Raw genomic sequence first — 19,353 nt, forward strand, 5'->3', positions numbered from 1 at the left:
ATTCAGGTGTTCCAATCACCTCCATGGCTACAGGTGTATAAAATCAAGCCCCTAGGCATGCAGACTGCTTCTACAAACATTGGTAAAAGAATGGGTCGCTCTCAGGACCTCAGCGACTCCAAGAATGGTACATAGGCTCCTTTCACATGGGGCAGACCTGTCAGCAGATCTGCTTGCTCAGCAGGGGATCTTTCCACTGATCCCCCACTGAGCATGTGGATGACAGGTCTGTGTCTCCACCACTGCTGCAGAGCAGACAGCCTGCTGTTTTCTATGGGCAACCAGATGAAAACTCCTTTGTTTCCACCTGTCTTGCCTTCCCATCCAACAGATGAAAGGAGAATGGAGCCTCAGTCTTTGGCAGATTGGATGTTGGTGGGTGTAAACAGACACATGTCTGTTTACACCCGCTGGTCCACAGGAGGAAAATAGAGGTTCCAAATGGGTTTGCCTGAAAAACTGGCTAGCAGACCCAATCAAAATGTCTATGAAAAACCTATGGCCCATAGGTTGCTTCCTGTGCAATAAATCCATCTGAAATTTCCTGGCTACTAAATATTCCACGGTCAGCTGTTAGTGGGATTATAACAAAGTGGAGGCAACAGCAACTCAGCCACCAAATGGTAGACCACGTCACATGACAGCAGGGTCAGCACATGCTGAAGGGCACAGTGCACAGAAGTTGCCAACTGTCTGCAGAGTCAATAGCTAAAGACCTCCAAACTTGGTGTGGCCTTCACATGAGCCCAACAACAGTGTGTAGAGAGCTTCATGGAATGGGTTTGCATGGCCGAGCAGCTGCATCCAAGCCTTACATCACCAAGTGCAATGCAAAGCGTCGGATGCCGTGGTGTAAAGCACACCGCCACTGGACTATAGAGCAGTGGAGACGTGTTCTCTGGAGTGACCAATCACGCTTCTCTGGCAATCCGATGGACATGTTTGGATTTGGTGGTTGCCAGAACAGTACTCGTCTGAATACATTGTGCCAAGTTTGGTGGAGGGGATTATGGTGTGGAGTTTTCTACAGGTTGGGCTTGGCCCCCTAGTTCCAATGAAGGGAACTCTTAAGGCATCAGCATACCAAGACATTTTGGACAATTTCATGCTCCCAACTTTGTGGGAAGGGTTTGGAGATGGCTCCTTTCTGTTCCAACATGACTGCGCAATAGTGCACAAAGCAAGGTCCATAAAGACAGGAGGAGAGAGTTTGGGGTGGAGGAACTTGACTGGCCTGCACAGAGTCCTGATCTCAACCCCATAGAACACCTTTGGGATGAATTAGAGCGGAGACTGTGAGCCAGGCCTCCTCCCCCGACATCAGTGCCTGACCTCACAAATGTGCTTCTGGAAGAATGGTCCAACCTTCCCATAGACACCCTCCTAAACCTTGTGGACGGCCTTCCCAGAAGAGTTGAAGCTGTTATAGCTGCAAAGGGCGGGGCCAACTCAATATTGAACCCTACGGACGAGGGAGAGAGAGATGGCGGCCCAATACCTTGCAATATGGTGTACACATGCACCCCCCCCATCCCCAAACCCCACTTTAGGACAGTCATTTGACAGTTTTGTTGTGGGTCTTCGCTGAGCTGGGATGGCCTTCAGCTAATGCCGAGAATGGGGTGGATGTCACAAAGCCACCGCCACTCAGCGTTTCAATAGACTATTAAGAGCATTGTGGTGACACCCCCTTAGTAAGATTCAATGGGAATCATGGCCCTACCTCCTATGCTGTCAGTATACTAAAAAGGAACTGGGTACTGGGTGTCAATCAACCCAGAGGACTCAGCATCTGGAATGCAAGTACTGTGGGTAATAACTCCAGATTGAAAGTATTGAGGGTATTTATCCTATCCAAGTACACCTCTGGTATTGTCACAGGATGGCCAATGCCATGTTAATGTACACAGACAAGATTGTAGGTAAAACAGTAATTATTCATAATTTATTGGCATTTAATACACATATAAACCACTAAAGTATCAAATATAAAAAAAAACGACAATAAAAACTGGACAACTTTTTCATAGCAAGTAGATTCTTCATGTGGCCTCTGTTCACATTTAGTTGTGGCTCAGGTCATTGGCTGGTTCCCTGCTGCTGAGCTTTGGTACACAAATTGGTCAGCCGACCCTGGAGAAAGGAAAATGTTTTTTTTTTTTTAAATATAATAAAATATAAATTAAAAATAATAAAATTAATAAATAATAAATGTTTATTTTTCCCCATTCATTCTGTATAAAAGCATGCCCACACCATGCCCAGCTGCATTTCTTGCATACTAACTCACATGTATGAGCAGGGCACATAGAAAAAAACTTGTTAACCGTGTGCCCTGTTCACACCATACCTGTGTGATGTTATGCAAATGCAGCTCAGTGGCATGGTGTTAACAAGCCCTAACTGTTCAAACACATTGGCTTTTTTAGGAATTAAAGGCAAATCACACAACACTGCTGATGGTGTAAGTGGGTGATGGTTAGGCTTACTACAAGAGTGTGAATATGTTGCACGGTGTCCGGTCTCAGCAGCTCCACATCCACAGACTCCAGATCATCAACAGCTGAAGACAGAGTCTGGGGATAAAAAAATAAAAAAATAAAAAATAAAGTATTAAACAAAATACAGTCCCATCACCAGTCCCAGACCTATGGACCTTTAGGCAAAATTTAGGCCCAGAAAGTAATTTTCAGTGACAAACACTCAATTTTTAAACATTTCCAGCAGTTTATGTAACCACTGAGGATGCAACTTCTCTATTAGCCCGTGCCCATGTTCCAGCTGGTGCCATGACTGCTGAGCCAGGATTCCATTCCTGGGTGGCTCATTTCTCTTGCATGCAGGAGCTAGTTTTTTTCTCCATACAAATGTGTGCATCATAAGCTGGACACTATAGGTACGGTTTAAGATCGATGTACGGTTTAAGATCGATGTACGGTTTAAGATCGATGTACGGGTTCTCCACATCTATTATGCAAACCTGACTGTATAATTGTTTCTCAGATTTTTGTGTCATACAGAGTAATAGTAAGTCCTGATGTATCCAACTCCTACACATGGACTGGTTGAGATGGGTTAAATTGTGTTTTACCAACTGTGATGCCTTTGTAAACCTTTGCATTAATCAAACTTTTACCTGAAAAAAAAAAAATGCAGAGAACATCTGTAGTAGTTACCTGGCCATCCACCAGTGGTATATGAAGAAGTGGGACGCCGTCCATGAGCTGGTGGTCACCCAGTGAAGACATTGCTCGGTTCCGTGATGACCTGGTGTTTCTGATACAGACAAGGATGTTTAAGAGAAGTTTGCCTTCTGACACACTTTCATGATAAAATCATATTCAGGGTGTATTATGGTCGAAATGCACCCCCCCATTAAAAGAAATGGCAAGTTGTTCTACTCACCCGCTCCTCAATATCTGAGCTATGCCCATACAGCCATGTCACCCATTCACAGAACACTGAATGGAAGACATGTACCCTCTGACATCAAGACAGAGGAACTTGTGGGGCAGCACAGTGGCTAAATGGTTAGCACTTCCGCCTGGCAGTACTAGGGTTGTTGGTTTGAATCCCAACCACAGCACCACCTGCCTTGAGTTTGCATGTTCTCCCTGTGCCTGTGTGGGTTTCCTCTGGGTACTCAAGTTTCCTCCCACACTCCAAAGACATGCTGGTAGGTTAATTGGATCCTGTCTAAATTGGCCCTAGTATGTGTATGTATGACTGAGTTAGGGACCTTAGATTGTACACCCCTTGAGGGTTAGGGACTGATGTGAATGTACAATATATATGTAAAGTGCTGTGTAAATTGATGGCTCTATATAAGTACCTGTAATAAATTTGTAGATATCCATAGAGCACAAGTGTGACATCACTTAAATTGCAGTCCATTGATTGCCTACACCAGCCCTATAATTGAGTACTTGCAGGTGTAGTGTGAAGGAGCCCGAGCATTGCACCCATGATATACTTCAGGCATTGCAATCACAATCAGAAGAACTAAGGCAAAATCGGCTACCTGCGGGGCCCCACCCCCAAGCTGACATCACCTCTGCCCTATAACCTACAGGGGTCCCGGAACTTCCAACTCCTCCAGCCCTGTGAGCACCGGCTGGTTTTGGATTTGACATGCAAGATATTATGCATGCGAGTCGTGATAACATTTTAAACTGTTTGCCGAGTGCTGCACTTAGACGGCGCTTCCGTCTTTCTATCACAGGATCAGATAGCGGTGCGGCAAGTCGCATGCGATCTGGACAGGGTTCGCACTGCATTCTTGTTCAAACAGCATGTAACTTTTTGCTGTGCAATTTGATATAATTCATTTTGTATGGGCTTAGAACACAATGCAGAAAGGTATCGGCGAGTACTTGACTGAAAGTATCGGTACTTGCCAAAAAAAACTAAAAAACAAAATAAATGACTTTTTACCCCCCCCCCTCCCCAATCTACATTAGCCAAGCTTGGTACCTGAACAACTGCGATTCAGTTCGACAGGATGAAACTGATGACAAAACCTTCCTGGGCGCTTTAGTGAGAGGGGTGGCTGATATTGACCTGAAATGGAGCAAAAAAAAAAAAAAAAATGGTCATTTTGTCAAAACATCAAAAAAAAAAAAAATAATAATTGAAGGCACAAAAACACAAATAAAGCCAGAATTTTGCAGCCCCCACCCCAAAAATGCTAGTTTAACAAGTCCACGATCACCAGGAATAAATATGATACTACATACCCTGACAGAAGCTATGAAGGGGTGATATCGCTGGGCCTTCTGGTAATATTGTGATCTCAAATCTAGTGAGTATGATGCTGCACAGTACAGGAAATGCGGTCATTTAGGTACGTTGGATTCCAGTTCAAGAATTTTTTTATGGTATTTAAAATCAGAATTTTTAAATGCAGGGGCTGCAGAACAGCAGATCAGTAATTTCTGTTTTTTGAACCAAGGCCCACTTTGGAGAACTTAGTTTTTCAGCTCCCTGCCCCCTATTGCCCCCACCGCCCTCCAAAAACAGCGCTGACTACCACTTGCTCTGTAGACCCCACCCATCTCTGAAGGATCTGGTCCCCGTCCACCTTCTCCAGCAGGACAGAAGAGCACATGGTGGAGGTGCTGCAGTAAACGTGGTGGGCCTGGGTGCAGACCCCCTGCTCTTGCTAGCTGGAGTTTGGCTTTGTTAGATATCTAAATCTGCTAGTACATGCAACACTCCCCTCCCCCCAGACTGAATATCTAAAAGTGCCCCCTGTGCTCCATCTAGAGTGGGGGGGATACTCAAATACAGGAGTTATATTACTGGCCAGATCACCAGCTGAAAACAGAGGGAAAAACTAAAAGAAAAAAACCAATGCAGCCATTTGATTGGTAAGCTGTGATATTATATTTTTGGTTTTGGGTTCAATACCGCTTTCAGTCAATGGGCTACAAGTGCAGTGACCAAATGTGTGCTTCATTGAGAACTCATGGTGGCAGGAGGAACTTTATTGTACAGATTTTCCTGTGGGGGGAGAAAAAAATAAAATAAAAAAGGCAAAACAAAAAAAACCCCTTCCGTTCCACCCTCATCCCAGCTTCGCCCCTTCCACCCTCGTCCAAACCCAATTAGGGTTAGGCAAGGGCCCGTTCACCCTGGCCACACATTAAACCGAAAGTGGTTAAGTGGGCAGCTGTCATTTTTGGCTGCAGTGAATCACAGTGAGAAAGGGGAGGGGGGGGGGGGGTAGTCTGATGTCCATTTTCCTGTGCGTGGAACAGAAAAACGCCTTCTACAATATATTTAACAGACCAGAAAAGGAGCAGATAAGATCAATGATAGGGTTACATAGCTACCTTACTATGGTGGGCTTCTTGGCACTGTCACCAACAAAGGATTTACTTTTGGTGATCTGAAAAGGTAAAAAAAGAAAAAAAAAAGTTAATGATTTTAAAACAGGAATCAGCCCATTTGACAGACTCACCTTCTGGACAGTCCTGCTCTTCTGGGTGGTGGACATCACTTTGGAGCCGACAGGATCATGGTATTCTGTAGTGGTCGTCACCTTAACTACAAAAAGCAGAGTCAAATCCCAAATATAGCTTTTCTTCAATGCAAAGTGCTTTTGATAGCTTAACCAACTTCTACCTGTGGGTTAGAACCTAAAATTTTCTTTTATTGGTGGCTACCAATTACTCAACTTATAAAGAGTGAATGGTTAAAATCTTCCAAGGTTTTGATTGCTTCTAATTTCCAAAGTCATGGTCCAGTAGCCTCAATTTTTTCAGCATTGTTGGGATAGTGACTCCAGGAAGTGATTTGTGTCACCAGCCAGAAAACAATTTGTTGTACAGAATATAATTTAAAGTGGTTCTAAAAGGTCTGAAGGTTTCTATGCATGAAGGTGAAAAACCTGTGTGCAGCGCATCCCCTCCACCAATCCATCAAAGTTAGACAGGCTCTGCTGTATGGGGACTCTTCCTTCTCATTGGCGGAGACAGCAATGGGAGCCCCATCAATCGCAGCCAGTGAGCCAATGAGGAGAGTGCGGAGGGCAGGGCTACGCCACAGCTCTGTGCGTCTTTTGGATACAGAGCAACAGCTCGGGGATGAGCATGCAGTGGTTCCCCCAGAGTGAGTGGCTTTACCTGGGGGCACTGCTCAAGGAGGAGGAGCCAGGAGCAGACCCAAAATGAAGAAGATCGGGGCTGCTCTGCAAAATCACTGCACAGAGCAGTAAAGTATAGACAAGGTTGTTATTTTAGAAACAAACTTTAGTGTCACAAGTTGAAGAAATGGAGTTTCAAGAGGGAGAAAGGCGCCTATGACTGTTAATAAACACACGTATATATTGTAGGTTATGAAATTTAAAAGTTTAATTAATATGAACTATGTATATGTTTTGTGAAAATAAAAAAAAAAAAAAATGTTACTGTGGAGGAGCCAAGGGCTAATAGTCCTGTTGGAAAGAAAGACACATCCGTCTAGTTCAACCATTAAAAAAGGGGAGAAAAAAAAAAAAAAATCAAATTTTATACCCACAGTTGATCCAGAGGAAGACAAAAAAAACCCAGCAAAGCACGATCCAATTTGCTCCTGCAGGGGAACAAATTCCTTCCTGATCCCCTGAGAGGCAATCGAATATTCCCTGGATCAACTTTACCTATAAAATGTTATATCCAGTTATATTCTGTGTATCCAAGAAAGAATCCAGGACTTTTATAAAACGATCCACTGAGCTGGCCAGAACCAACTCTTGGAGTCTATTCCACATTTTCTCTCTTTGGAGTCTATACCTCTCGTAAGAGGATTTTGCTCGCTTCAGAAACTGCAGCTTGGAATTGTATGCCATTATTAGGCTTGTGATCTACCAGAACCCCCCAGATCCTTCACCATTGATCCCCCCCGATCCCTCTCCACCATTGATCCCCCCAGGTGTTCTACATTTATGTGCTGTGCATAAAGTGTTTTGGTGGAATCAGTGTCTCCCATTAAGTGTTCTTGGGAGGAACTAAAGCCTCCCATGTGTTGTGTGGTGCCCAATGTGTTCTTCTGGTGGAGTCAGGGTCAGACATGACCTTTCCGCATAAAATGATTTTGGTGGAGCCAAAAGCCAAGGTTTCCTATGTGCATTGTGAAGTGTATAAAGTGTTCTTCTGGAGGAGCCAAGGACTTGTGTGTTGTGCTGTACATGGAGTGCTTTACTGGTGGAGTCAAGGTCTCCCTTGTGTATTGTGTATATCTGACCATGTAGACTCAAAGCAGAGAAAAATATGCTCTTTTCATGCTTCTTCTAGATCGAGTGGCCAGCAATGTCACAAATAGTTTCTGAACCCTATAAACGTATGAGCTTTATCTGGATCAAAATACATACAACCTTGTCAGCACTACAGGCGAATGGGGTCCTCTATGTTAAGAGTCCCAAGTGTAGGCCCAGAGCAGACTCCTCTTCAGTCTTGTTGCACAGAGAAGTAGACCACCTTCACAACGGCCTTGCTGCCCACTTCAGATCGGGGTAAACTAAACTGAAATGTAAACAGAAGGCGGTGCACCAACCTAGTGCATTATGGTAAACCTGGGCTCTGAGGAAGAGGGCATTGCCCTTGAAACTCTCAAGCTGCACACCAGTGGATGGACGCATTTATGGGACTGGATCTTGTCACGTGTTTCTATGTACTCCTGTGAATACATTGGAACATTTTAGATTAATAAAAGGTTTTACGATGATGCACTAGGTTGGGGAGCCTTCTTCCATTCTCATTTGGCTAGAACAGGTACAAAGGGGTCCAGATAGATTGCCAAACCTTGTGCTACGTTAATTATTTGGATTTTAACCCCTTGATGCTGACCATATGCAAATATGCAGCCTCTTGGTGGCTGGGCCTTCAAATCAAGCGGCCGCATATTTGCATACCATTTGAAAACGTGCGGAGAGCGCTCCCAGCACATAAGTCTGTCTCATGGAAAGGTCCCGATCTCCCCTTGCGATCGAGACCTTTTCCGATCATGTGACCTCCATGACAGCGAATCACAGTGATCACATGACCCTAAAACCCTGCCCCGTCTCCTTGCACCTGAACCCCTTAAAGGGCTAGGAGGCACCGGCATGAAGAGGTTAACCAACAAAAGTTTGGAAAAAGAAAAAGTATGCCAAAGGGAACATAACCAACAATGCTATTCTGGTAAAGCCAAAAATGACCATAAGAGACGTAAAGCCGAGCTCTCTTTGCCCTTACCCCTTTTGCTGTTCTTTCTTACAAGTTTGGCTTCACGCAGCTCTTCGTCCAGACTGTCCATCTGCAATGAAGGCAGTAACAATTTTACAAAGAAAAAACCCCAAAGAGAAATCAAAACCCATGAATGTTAAAATGGCTTCCAGTACAGCCAGCAGGCCTCACCTTCGCCAACGCAGCATTCTCCACTTTGTTTGCTCCCATCAGCTCTGTAGGGAAGAATTCGTGACAACATCTGGCTTTCCAATTCAATAATGTCAAATGTTTGTCAATCTCCAAGCAGATCATAAAAAGAAAGTAATCTGTGTGCTTATATATTTGCAATTACAGGCGTACCTTGGTTCATGAATTTAAAGCAATCGGTTCTGGGCCAACCCCTGGACACCCTGCACCCAGCTACCGGGCACCCAGCTACCACCCCTGGACACCCAGCACCCAGCTACCGGGCACCCAGCTACCACCCCTGGACACCCAGCACCCAGCTACCGGGCACCCAGCTACCACCCCTGGACACCCAGCACCCAGCTACCGGACACCCAGCTACCGGACACCCAGCTACCGGACACCCAGCTACCACCCCTGGACACCCAGCTACCGGGCACCCAGCTACCACCCCTGGACACCCAGCTACCGGGCACCCAGCTACCACCTCTGGACACCCAACACCCGGACCACCCAGCGAATCAAGACGTCGCCCAGCGAATCTCCCGGACCACCCAGCGAATCTCCAGTCACCGAGCCGCCAGCATCACCAGACGCCGTGCCTACCAACACCCCCAGACATCACACCCTACGACCCCTCCACTCGCCAATCCACCGGACCCACTGATGACCCCTCGGACGCCAGCATACTGCACCCACAGATTGCAGCTACAGAAGGACTCTAGTGGACTCCTCCACAGTGATACAGACTCTCCACATCACCTCGCCCTGACCTGTATCCCTTCACCTCCCCTGACCCGAACAGCATTGCACTCACCCCAGCATGCCACCTGCACTTCTCCTCCTCGTTTTCCTCTCCTCCATCCCAAAAATCGCCTCCCTCTACCCGCCCACCCCCCCAAAACAGCTCTACATTGCCCCTTCACTTCTGCCCTCTCCCCACTACGGCACTCACCACCTCCTCCTGGTACTCCACTCCCCGGTCGACCCACGTGCCACCACTACCAGACCCACACGCTCCTGCACCTCCCATTCCCATGCCACCCTCCTCACCCTTCTCCTATCCGCTGGGGACATCTCCCCGAACCCTGGCCCCTCACCACCCCTCCCCCCCTCCAGGAACTCCCCCTCCAGGGACCCCCCTGCTCCCGCCAGCCGCCGCAACCCCCTCAACCTCATACCTGTGCACCTCCTCCCTGCATCCATCCCCCCTCTCTCGGTTGCACTTCTGAACGCCCGTTCGGTTTGCAACAAACTAACTGCCATCCATGACCTCTTCATCTCCCGCTCCCTCAACCTCCTAGCCATCACCGAAACCTGGGTACAGGCCACTGACACTACCTCCCCTGCGGCACTCTCCCATGGAGGTCTCGTCTGGTCCCATTCACCAAGACTGAGCGGTCACAAAGGTGGTGGTGTCGGCCTGCTCCTATCACCGCTGAGCACCTTCCAGGTCCTCCCTAACCCCCCCTCCCTAACCTTCTCCTCCTTCGAGGCTCACTGCATCCGGCTCTTCTCACCCACCCCCCTAAGGATCGCAGTGATCTACAGGCCCCCCGGATCCATAGCCCGCTTCCTGGATGACTTCGCCGCCTGGCTTCCCTTCTTCCTCTCCTCTGAGCTACCGACCATCATCCTCGGAGACTTCAACATCCCCATCAATGACAACACCCCAGCTACCTCCCAACTCCTCCACCTAACCTCCTCCTTCGCACTCACATAATACACTCAATCCTCCACCCACATCAATGGGAACACCCTGGACCTCGTCTTCTCCCACCTCTGTACCCTTAACCACTTCACTAACACCCCCTTCCCTCTCTCCGACCACCACCTCCTCATGTTCTCCATCTCCCCTTCCCCTAACTCCCCCCCCCCCCCAGTGCGCCAAACCATCACCAGCCGCAACCTGCACCCAGCCACCCTCCACTCGGCTGCCGACCGCTTACACAACAGCATCCTTCCACTGTCATGTCCTGACCTAGCCACCACCGCGTATAACGACTCACTATCAGCTACCCTAGACTCTCTGGCACCCCTAACCACACGCAACATCAAACCCAGACCGCTCCAACCATGGCAGAACGACCATACTAAATGCCTCAAACGTCGCAGTCGTGCGCTGGAGAGACTATGGCGCAAAACCAGGTCCCCTCATGCATTCTGCCTCTACAAATCTGCCTTCCTCACCTACACCTCCTCCCTCCACGCCGCCAAGCAGGCCTACTTCGTTAACCTGATTAACACCCTCTCCACCTGCCCTCGCCGACTTCTCCACCTTCAACTCCCTGCTCTCTCCCCCCCCTCCTCCACTCAGTACCTCACTTACCGCCCACGAGATTGCCACTCATCTCCACAACAAGATTGACGCAATCCGCAAGGACATAGTCAACTTGCAATCTACCTCCCCATCTAGCCTCCCCCCTTCCATCACCCCCTCATCTCTCCCCTCCTCTGACCTCGCAACGGCACTGCCCCCCACCACACCCAAGGCCCTGCCTACCGTAACCCCCCCATCACTGCACTCCTTCAGCCCTACTACCACTGAGGAAGTCACCAGAGTCTTCTCAGAAGCCCGCCTCACTACCTGCCCCCTGGACCCTATCCCCTCTCAACTCCTCCGGTCACCCCCCTCTTCCCTCATCCGCTCCCTTACCCACATCTTCAATCTCTCCCTCTCTACTGGCGTCTTCCCCTCCCCCCTAAAACATGCGCACATCACCCCCATACTCAAAAAGCCCTCCCTGGACCCCACTGACCTCAACAACCTCAGACCAATTTCCCTGCTGCCACTCACTTCCAAGCTCCTTGAGCGCTTGGTCTTCGATCGCCTAAGCGCCCACCTAACTGACAGCAACCTCCTTGACCCACTACAGTCCGGCTTCCGTCCCCTACACGCCACCGAAACTGCCCTCCTCAAAATCATTAACGATCTACTAACCGCCAAAGCCGACTACTCTGTCCTCCTCCTCCTAGACCTCTCCGCGGCCTTTGACACAGTCGACCACCCCCTCCTCCTTAATAAACTACTCTCCCTTGGCATCAGAGACAAAGCTCTCTCTTGGTTCTCGTCCTATCTATCCCAACGCTCCTTCAGCGTTTCCTACAACGATGCCACCTCCTCTTCCCTCCCCCTCTCTGTTGGGGTCCCCCAGGGCTCTGTCCTTGGACCCCTTCTCTTCTCCATCTACACCTCCTCCCTTGGCAAACTCACACTCCCACGGCTTCAATTACCACCTCTATGCTGATGATACTCAAATCTACCTATCCACCCCTCACCTCACCCCCACATTCTCCGCCCGCATCACTCACCTCCTAAACGACATCTCTGACTGGATGTCGCTCCATTTCCTCAAACTCAACCTCTCCAAAACCGAGCTTCTCGTCTTTCCCCCTTCCCGCGCCCCCCCCATCCTTTCCATCATCACCAACACCACCATCAATCCCGCCCAGCAAGCCAAGGTCCTTGGCGTCATTCTGGACTCAAACCTTTCCTTTCAACCTCATGTCAAATCACTCACAAATACATGCAGGCTCCACCTCCGGAACATCGCCAAAATACGCTCCTTCCTTACCCCAGACACCACTAAATTACTCGTACACTCCCCGATTATCTCACGCCTGGACTACTGCAACTCCCTCCTCACTGGCCTACCCCAGTGCAGGCTCTCCCCGCTTCAGACCATCCTGAACTCAGCAGCCAGACTCATCCACCTCACCAGCCGCTCCACCTCTGCCACCCCCCTCTGCCTCTCCCTCCACTGGCTCCCCATTGCCCAACGCATTAAATTCAAATTGCTCATCCTGACCTATAAGGCCATCCACAACACTGCCCCTAACTACCTCACCGACCTGATTCCCAGGTACCACCCTACCCGTACCCCTCGCTCTTCACAGGACCTCCTTCTATCTTGCTCCCTGGTCTCCTCCTCCCACGCACGACTGCAAGACTTCTCCAGGTCCTCCCCCATCCTCTGGAACTCACTACCCCAATCCATCAGACTGTCACCTTCCCTCCTCACCTTCAGGCGCTCCCTGAAAACCCACCTCTTCAGGGAAGCCTACCCCACCCTCACCTAACAGCCGCTGCCCTTCCCTCCTCCTACCACTCCATCCCCCACAGCCGTTTCCTCCTGTGCCTCTACCCCCTCCCTCCTAGATTGTAAGCTCGAAAGAGTAGGGCCCTCTTACCCTTGTGTACTGTTTGATGTTACTGTTCTGTTTCATGTATTGTCCCCCCCTCTATTGTACAGCGCTGAGCAAACCCTTTGGCGCTATATAAACTCAATAAATAAATAAATAAAGCGTTCTCCGGGACATTTCCTATTGTGAAAAATTCATAAACGCGGTTTCCCATAGGATTGCATTGAAAACCAATGAATCCGTTCTGGGAGGTCAGAAAAAAAAAAAAAAAGTCTTACCTATTCAAAACGTTTTATAAAGTGCACTTTAAAGGCACGGGGCCGGTGCTATAAACCTCCCAAGCACAATGCATCCTGGGGAAACTTGCTTCATATTGCGAAAAAAAAATCCATAAACCGAGGCATTATTTTTGAGGTATGCCTGTTTCTGAATGTGACCTGGTATTGTGCGGTCCCTGTGTAGCAGACCACAAGTCAGGGGATGGAGAAGCAGCATAAAGAACCAATCCACTTTCTCGCTTGAGTGCCACATGGGGCCTCTGCATCAAGGGCAGAATCGGGCCATACATGCCTATCCTAAGAGTGCTGATCCCATAAACATTTAAAATGTAGACGCTTTAAAATGTGTCAGGTTTTTGGGTGTCGATTTACTAAATTAAAAAAAAAAAGTTAGAAAGTTTCCCATCAATAGTCTTTGATTAAACTTGACTCACTGTAATAGTCTCCAACCTTCATCTGTCGGATGGATAGCGGCATCTTCAGGAGCTCCACCTCCAGGATCTGGTCTGGGAGAGCGTCGAGGACCTCCAGCTCCTTTTTCACCTCCTCAATGCGATCTTTTCCTAACAGGAAGATAACCAAACAGAAATCTACCTTAGAACCCCGGCCATAGTTTTCTGGTTTTCGACCAAGTGGTGAAAGGCTAGAACTCCAGCAGATCAACAGTTCAATTCACCTGTTGCAGACAAGCCCCCTACTCCCGGGGGAACCGGGCGGACAGAGGGCCCCCACCTACTCCCGGGGGAACCGGGCGGACAGAGGGCCCCCACCTACTCCCGGGGGAACCGGGCGGACAGAGGGCCCCCACCTACTCCCGGGGGAACCGGGCGGACAGAGGGCCCCCACCTACTCCCGGGGGAACCGGGCGGACAGAGGCCCCCCTACTCCCGAGGAACCGGGCGAACAAGCCCCCCTACTCCCGAGGAACCAGGTGGAAGTTTCAATACACCAGAACGTGGTCAAAACCCAACCCATTGACAACTGCGTTAGGAGGGAGGGAAGAGCATAAAAGCAGGTAGTTGAGCTGTATTTTTACCCTCCCCCTTAAGCTGCAAAGGAAGCTGGAGGCCCCATTCAGATCTGGCATTGGCAATTCTAAAAGCCAACTTACACGTGTGTCACACATAGGGCAGCCCATCCACTTCAATAGGCTGTCCTATGTGCATTTGTTCCCCAAAAGAAGCTCCTGCACTTTTTTTTTTTTTTTTAGGTGACAAGCTTAGCGCGATTTTTAAACTTATTTTGCTGCGATTGTCGCACAAGTCTGCTACGCAGAAAAATTGCACTGCGTTTGGGATGCCGTTATTCTTAATTATGTCTTTCTGCGATTCTGCCTGCAATTCAAAATTGCTTAATGTGAACCGGGCCGGAAAGGTATGTGAACATGTCAAAGCAAAAATTACCCCCCTCTTCCCCCCCATGTTTGACAGGTAGTACCACCGCTGAACGCCATCTGCTGGAGTCAATGTCCATGTATTGTGTGAGGCTCAGTTTTAACATTTACAGGGTTAAAATAAGCCTCACTTCCCTATCAAACTCCTTTGAAAAAACATCCATAGCAGGTTGCTTTTCAGAGGGACAGCAAGGTCAGCCTCATGTGCAAACCCTAGCCTAGCAGTTTAGGCTGGAGTTAACCTTTTCTGTGAATGCCAAGGGGCCCATTTATAAAATGTCTTCACACAGGAAAAAAAGCCAAATAAGGAAAATAAAAAATAAAAAACAAATTTTAAAAAATATGTTCGATCCAACCTATGAAAGGTAAATGCAAAATCCGATTTCATAAAGCAAATCCAACTACCACCAGTTATATGGAGGGGATGACTCTGCACATTTTTGCTGAGGATTGACATACTACAAAATTAGCCATAGTATCCATATCTCAAAAACAAGCCTAATGCTAACCATACACTAGCTGAAAAATCATTCAAACTCATCTTCCAATAACAAACACTCGGTCGTGGGAGCGACCGATATTGCCATCATGTAAGGACTGAATTTTCAATGATAAATCATTTTTTCTTCATTTGTTGTCACATATGCACAGTACAAAGTTCGATTTTTGATTGGCAACACACATTAACCTTTCAATTTATCATTCGGCTGAAGTTCTCCAACCTGTTCATGTTTTTTTTGGCTTTGAAAAGTCAAACTATTTTCCATTTGTGCAGAACTGGATGAAAAACAAACGAACAGCCCAAATGACAGATTTTCAAAAATTTTTTGTCTAGTATATGGGGCACCAGGGGCAGACTGACTATTTGGAAACTCGGGCACTGCCTGAGGGCCCGGAGTCAGTAGGGGGCCCCATGAGATGCCCCTGGTACCTTTTTAATAGGCTTTTTTGAGTTTGGGCAAGGACACAGGGGCCCCATGATCCCCTATTGCTTGGGGGCCCCATAAGTTGTCTGTCCACCCCTGTGGGACACATTAATGTGTATCTACAGATCGACCTCTCAGTTGTTGGATATAGTAGAGGAAAGTCAAGGAAAGGAAATCTTGCTCTTTGTTTGCCCTGGTGACATGGATAGGGCTTGAATTGTGAGAGAATTCACAATGCTGAGCTGTCCCCACAACAGAATAGAGGGAAATCTTCCAGTGGGGACACTTGGAGTTGATTGACTAAAATTGGAGTGCAAAATCTGGTGCAGCTCTGTATTGAAGCCAATCAGCTTCCAGATTTTATCAAAGCTTAATTGAACAAACTGATGTCAGAAGCTGATTGGCCGCCATGCGCAGTCTGGTGAGAGTCTGAGAGCTCCAAATAAAACTTAGATATATATGTTTTTGTACATGTTTACAAGAGCATAGAAACTTTTAGAAGAACCCTCAGATCTATATATTATAATTTGGGGAACTGCTATATAATTGCTACACAATTATGTCACACTGCCAAAGGAATGGTCTTTGAGAATAAAGGTGGTGGTGGTGGCGGGGGGGGGGGGGGGGGGTCTCTTTAGTTTTGTTATGGGGCATAAGTGCAACCCAGGCCACAACTAGTCATAGTAGACCACGCAGCCGCTATGGGGCCCCAGAAGCCACAAAGTGAATCATCCAGGTAATTTGGTTTTGGATCAGATCCATCGATCTGTGGTTGGGGAACCTCTATACAGTTCCTAGGAGAGCAGTTTACTATTTTGTACAACCAATTTGCCTACAAGAGGAAGATTAGGGAGATAGGTGGTGGTGGTGGGGTGGACTGATAACTCATGGGGCACCCAAGCAATAGGGGATCATGGGGCTCCTGTGTCCTTGCCTACACTCAAAGCACACCCAAAAAAAACAAAAACAAAACAAAAGGACCAGGGACATTTAATGGGGCCCCCTACTGACCCTGGGCAGTGCCCAAGTGCCTGAATGGACCATAACTAATGATGCAACCACTTTGGGGCCCCAAAGCTGTGAAGCCAATTACCATTGTGTACAACCAAAGGAACAGTGTTCAGGATGGAGATTAGGGAGATGTGGTAGGTGTGTGTGTGTGTGTGTGTGTGGGGTGTTAATGGTCTTGCTATGGGGCCCAATTGCCTGTAGTTCCAGCTCTAGATGCAACCAATGCATAGATGTGACCCAAGAACATAACTGATGAAGCAACCACTATGGGGCCCCAAAGCAATGAAGCCAATTACTATGGTGTACAACCAAAGGAACAGTGTTCATGATGGAGATTAGGGAGACGTGGTGGGGTTAATGGTCTTTCTATAGAGCCCAATTGCCTGTAGTTCCAGCTCTAGATGCAACCAATGCATAGATGTGACCAAAGTCATACCTAGAGCCCTTGCAGACCATGATGCTATGGGGTCCAAACAACCAGGATTGGGGGGGGGGGTACTTTAATGATTTGACTGTGGGGCTCCATCGCTCCTTGCATGGTTTGCAGAACATTACCACTTCACGTGTGGTTGGTTTGTGAGACTCACTTTGCTGAATAAAGTCCAACATGAAAAGGCGAATCTTCTCATTCTTCTGTTCCTGCAGGGGGTCCACCAGCCCCAATCCAGAATCTCCGCTGCCCTTCGCTCGGCCCGCTTGCTTCCTGGCCCTTTTCGGATGCATTGTCCTCAAACCGTCTCTTTGAAGACCACAAAGCCAAGCCTGATCACAGCTGCCGGAAGCACTCAGCTCTCCTTGTATGCAACCAAAAGGGTCCCATAGGTGTGGTCCAGAGAGTAGTCACCTGATTTATATCACAAGGGGGTGGGGCTATGCTTTTCAGGGAGGGATGGGCATATAGGGGTGTGTAATAGTGAAGAGAGGGGGTTGAGCTCATGTAGTCCTTTACCTGCACAGGGGCCTTTATTCAGCACCTGTAATGTGAACAATGGGGGTTGATTTATTAAAACCAGACTGTGCGAAATCTGGTGCAGTTCTGCGTAGGAACCAATCAGCTTCCAGGTTTTATTACCAACGTTTCATTGTGCATGCTGAAGCTGGATGCTGATTGGCCGCCATGTACACCAGATTCTGAGTGCTCCAGTTTTAGTAAATCCCCTCAGTGTGCCTAGCACAGCTTTGGTTAGGGGCTCATTCACACCCCAACGCACAGAAAATGCATGCACATCGACACACAGTTTTTTAGAGTTCATTCACTCTGTGCCGCATGCTACATGCTCGGTGTGCTGGCAGCTGGCAGTTTTTAGCTGTAGTATCATCTCATTTCACTGATTCATTTTTTTTAACTTTATTTAAAGTACCCAAAGTCACAATTCGTTTATGTCTCCGCACAAAAGCACGGCGCATTGCACACGTGGTGTCATGCAGCGCCATAAAACGTAGCACGTCTGTATTTTTCAGAACTGCACTGCCAGTGCTGTGGTGTGAAAAGAGCGGCATAGAAACCAGTTGCCCTTGCGGTGACTGCCGTTTAATCCAGTGCAGAAAAATGCCAGTCGCTGCACATAGTGTGAATGAGCCTTGAAGGCGCTGCAGTGCGTTGACGAATAATCCAGCTATTGCATACGAATGAATGGAATGTCACCTTGCCATTTTAAAAGAGAAAAAAAAAAAGGTAAACAAGGCACTGACCCCCATTTTTCCGGCACAGAATGGACAGATGAAAAACGGACATACGGAACGCCCGTGTGAAAGGGGCCTTTCAAGTAGAACTACAGGCAAATCTTTTTTTCCCATTTTGGATAGAGCAAGGAAGGATTATAACTCCACTAAATGGTTAGCACTTCCACCTGGCAGTACTAGGGTTATTGGTTCGAATCCCAACCACGGCACCACCTGCCTGGAGTTTGCATGTCCTCCCTGTGCCTGCATGGGTTTTCTCCGGGTACTCCGGTTTCCTCCCACACTCCAAAGACATGCTGGTAGGTGAATTGGCTCCTGTCTAAATTGTCCCTAGTATGTGTATGTATGAATGTGAGTTAGGGACCTTAGATTGTACACCCCTTGAGGGTTAGGGACTGATGTGAATGTACAATATATATGTAAAGCGCTGCGTACATTGATGGCGCTATATAAGTACCTGAAATAAATAAACCTCTGATCAAATTTTTTTTCTCACCATCTGTGGCCACATAAGGGAGATTTTCCTTCACTTCCTGTCCCATAGCCAAACAGGAAATGAGAGGAAATCCCTGCAAATTAGGGGAATTCCTTGGGGACCCTCAGGTCACCAGAATTAGTGTCCCCATTAGAGGTTTTCCCAACTGAGTTGCAGGTCGCAGATTGGGGGCATGGCAACCAGCAGGAGCGGCCCCTAGATTGAGTTCTTTTTTTGTTGTTCCGAGCATCCTACTCCTGCAGAGGGCAGAATAACAGCGTGGTCACAGTCTAAACATCCAGCTGTGCCCTTCAGTGAATAGAAGAGTTCCCAGATCCATGAGCCACAGAAAACATTGTACGAGTTTTTTTTCTCTTTCTAGAATGAGCATTTCAAAGCTGAAAGTCTATCTTTGGCATGAAAGTTAAAGTGGAACTGCACTGTACCTGAGCACCACAAACCAATTCATTGTTTAATATTCAATGCAATCTCCTCCATCCATCCATGTCTCCATGCTTTATTTTGCTAACAAAACACTTTGAAAAACTCGACCTAGCATTTCTGACAGTGG

The 19,353-nt window shown here is 47.8% G+C and overlaps 1 protein-coding gene across 1 annotated transcript; it reads right to left on the reverse strand.

Moving 5' to 3' along the window:
- Nucleotides 1-2,079: 2,079 nt before the first annotated feature.
- Nucleotides 2,080-17,347, reverse strand: LOC149427653 (borealin-2-like). The gene is made up of 10 exons (XM_089667819.1): nucleotides 17,212-17,347; nucleotides 13,729-13,857; nucleotides 8,877-8,920; nucleotides 8,715-8,775; nucleotides 5,963-6,048; nucleotides 5,835-5,890; nucleotides 4,474-4,560; nucleotides 3,177-3,276; nucleotides 2,490-2,576; nucleotides 2,080-2,133 (listed from the first exon to the last, which is right to left on the reverse strand). The coding sequence occupies exons 1-10, from the start codon at nucleotides 17,345-17,347 to the stop codon at nucleotides 2,080-2,082; spliced, it is 840 nt and encodes a 279-aa protein (XP_089523945.1).
- Between the last annotated feature and the right edge of the window lie 2,006 nt (nucleotides 17,348-19,353).

The sequence above is a fragment of the Staurois parvus genome, unplaced genomic scaffold (genome assembly GCF_062004578.1).
Source record: "Staurois parvus isolate SC_StPar_1 unplaced genomic scaffold, SC_StPar_1.0 ptg003601l, whole genome shotgun sequence".
NCBI lineage: Eukaryota > Metazoa > Chordata > Amphibia > Anura > Ranidae > Staurois > Staurois parvus.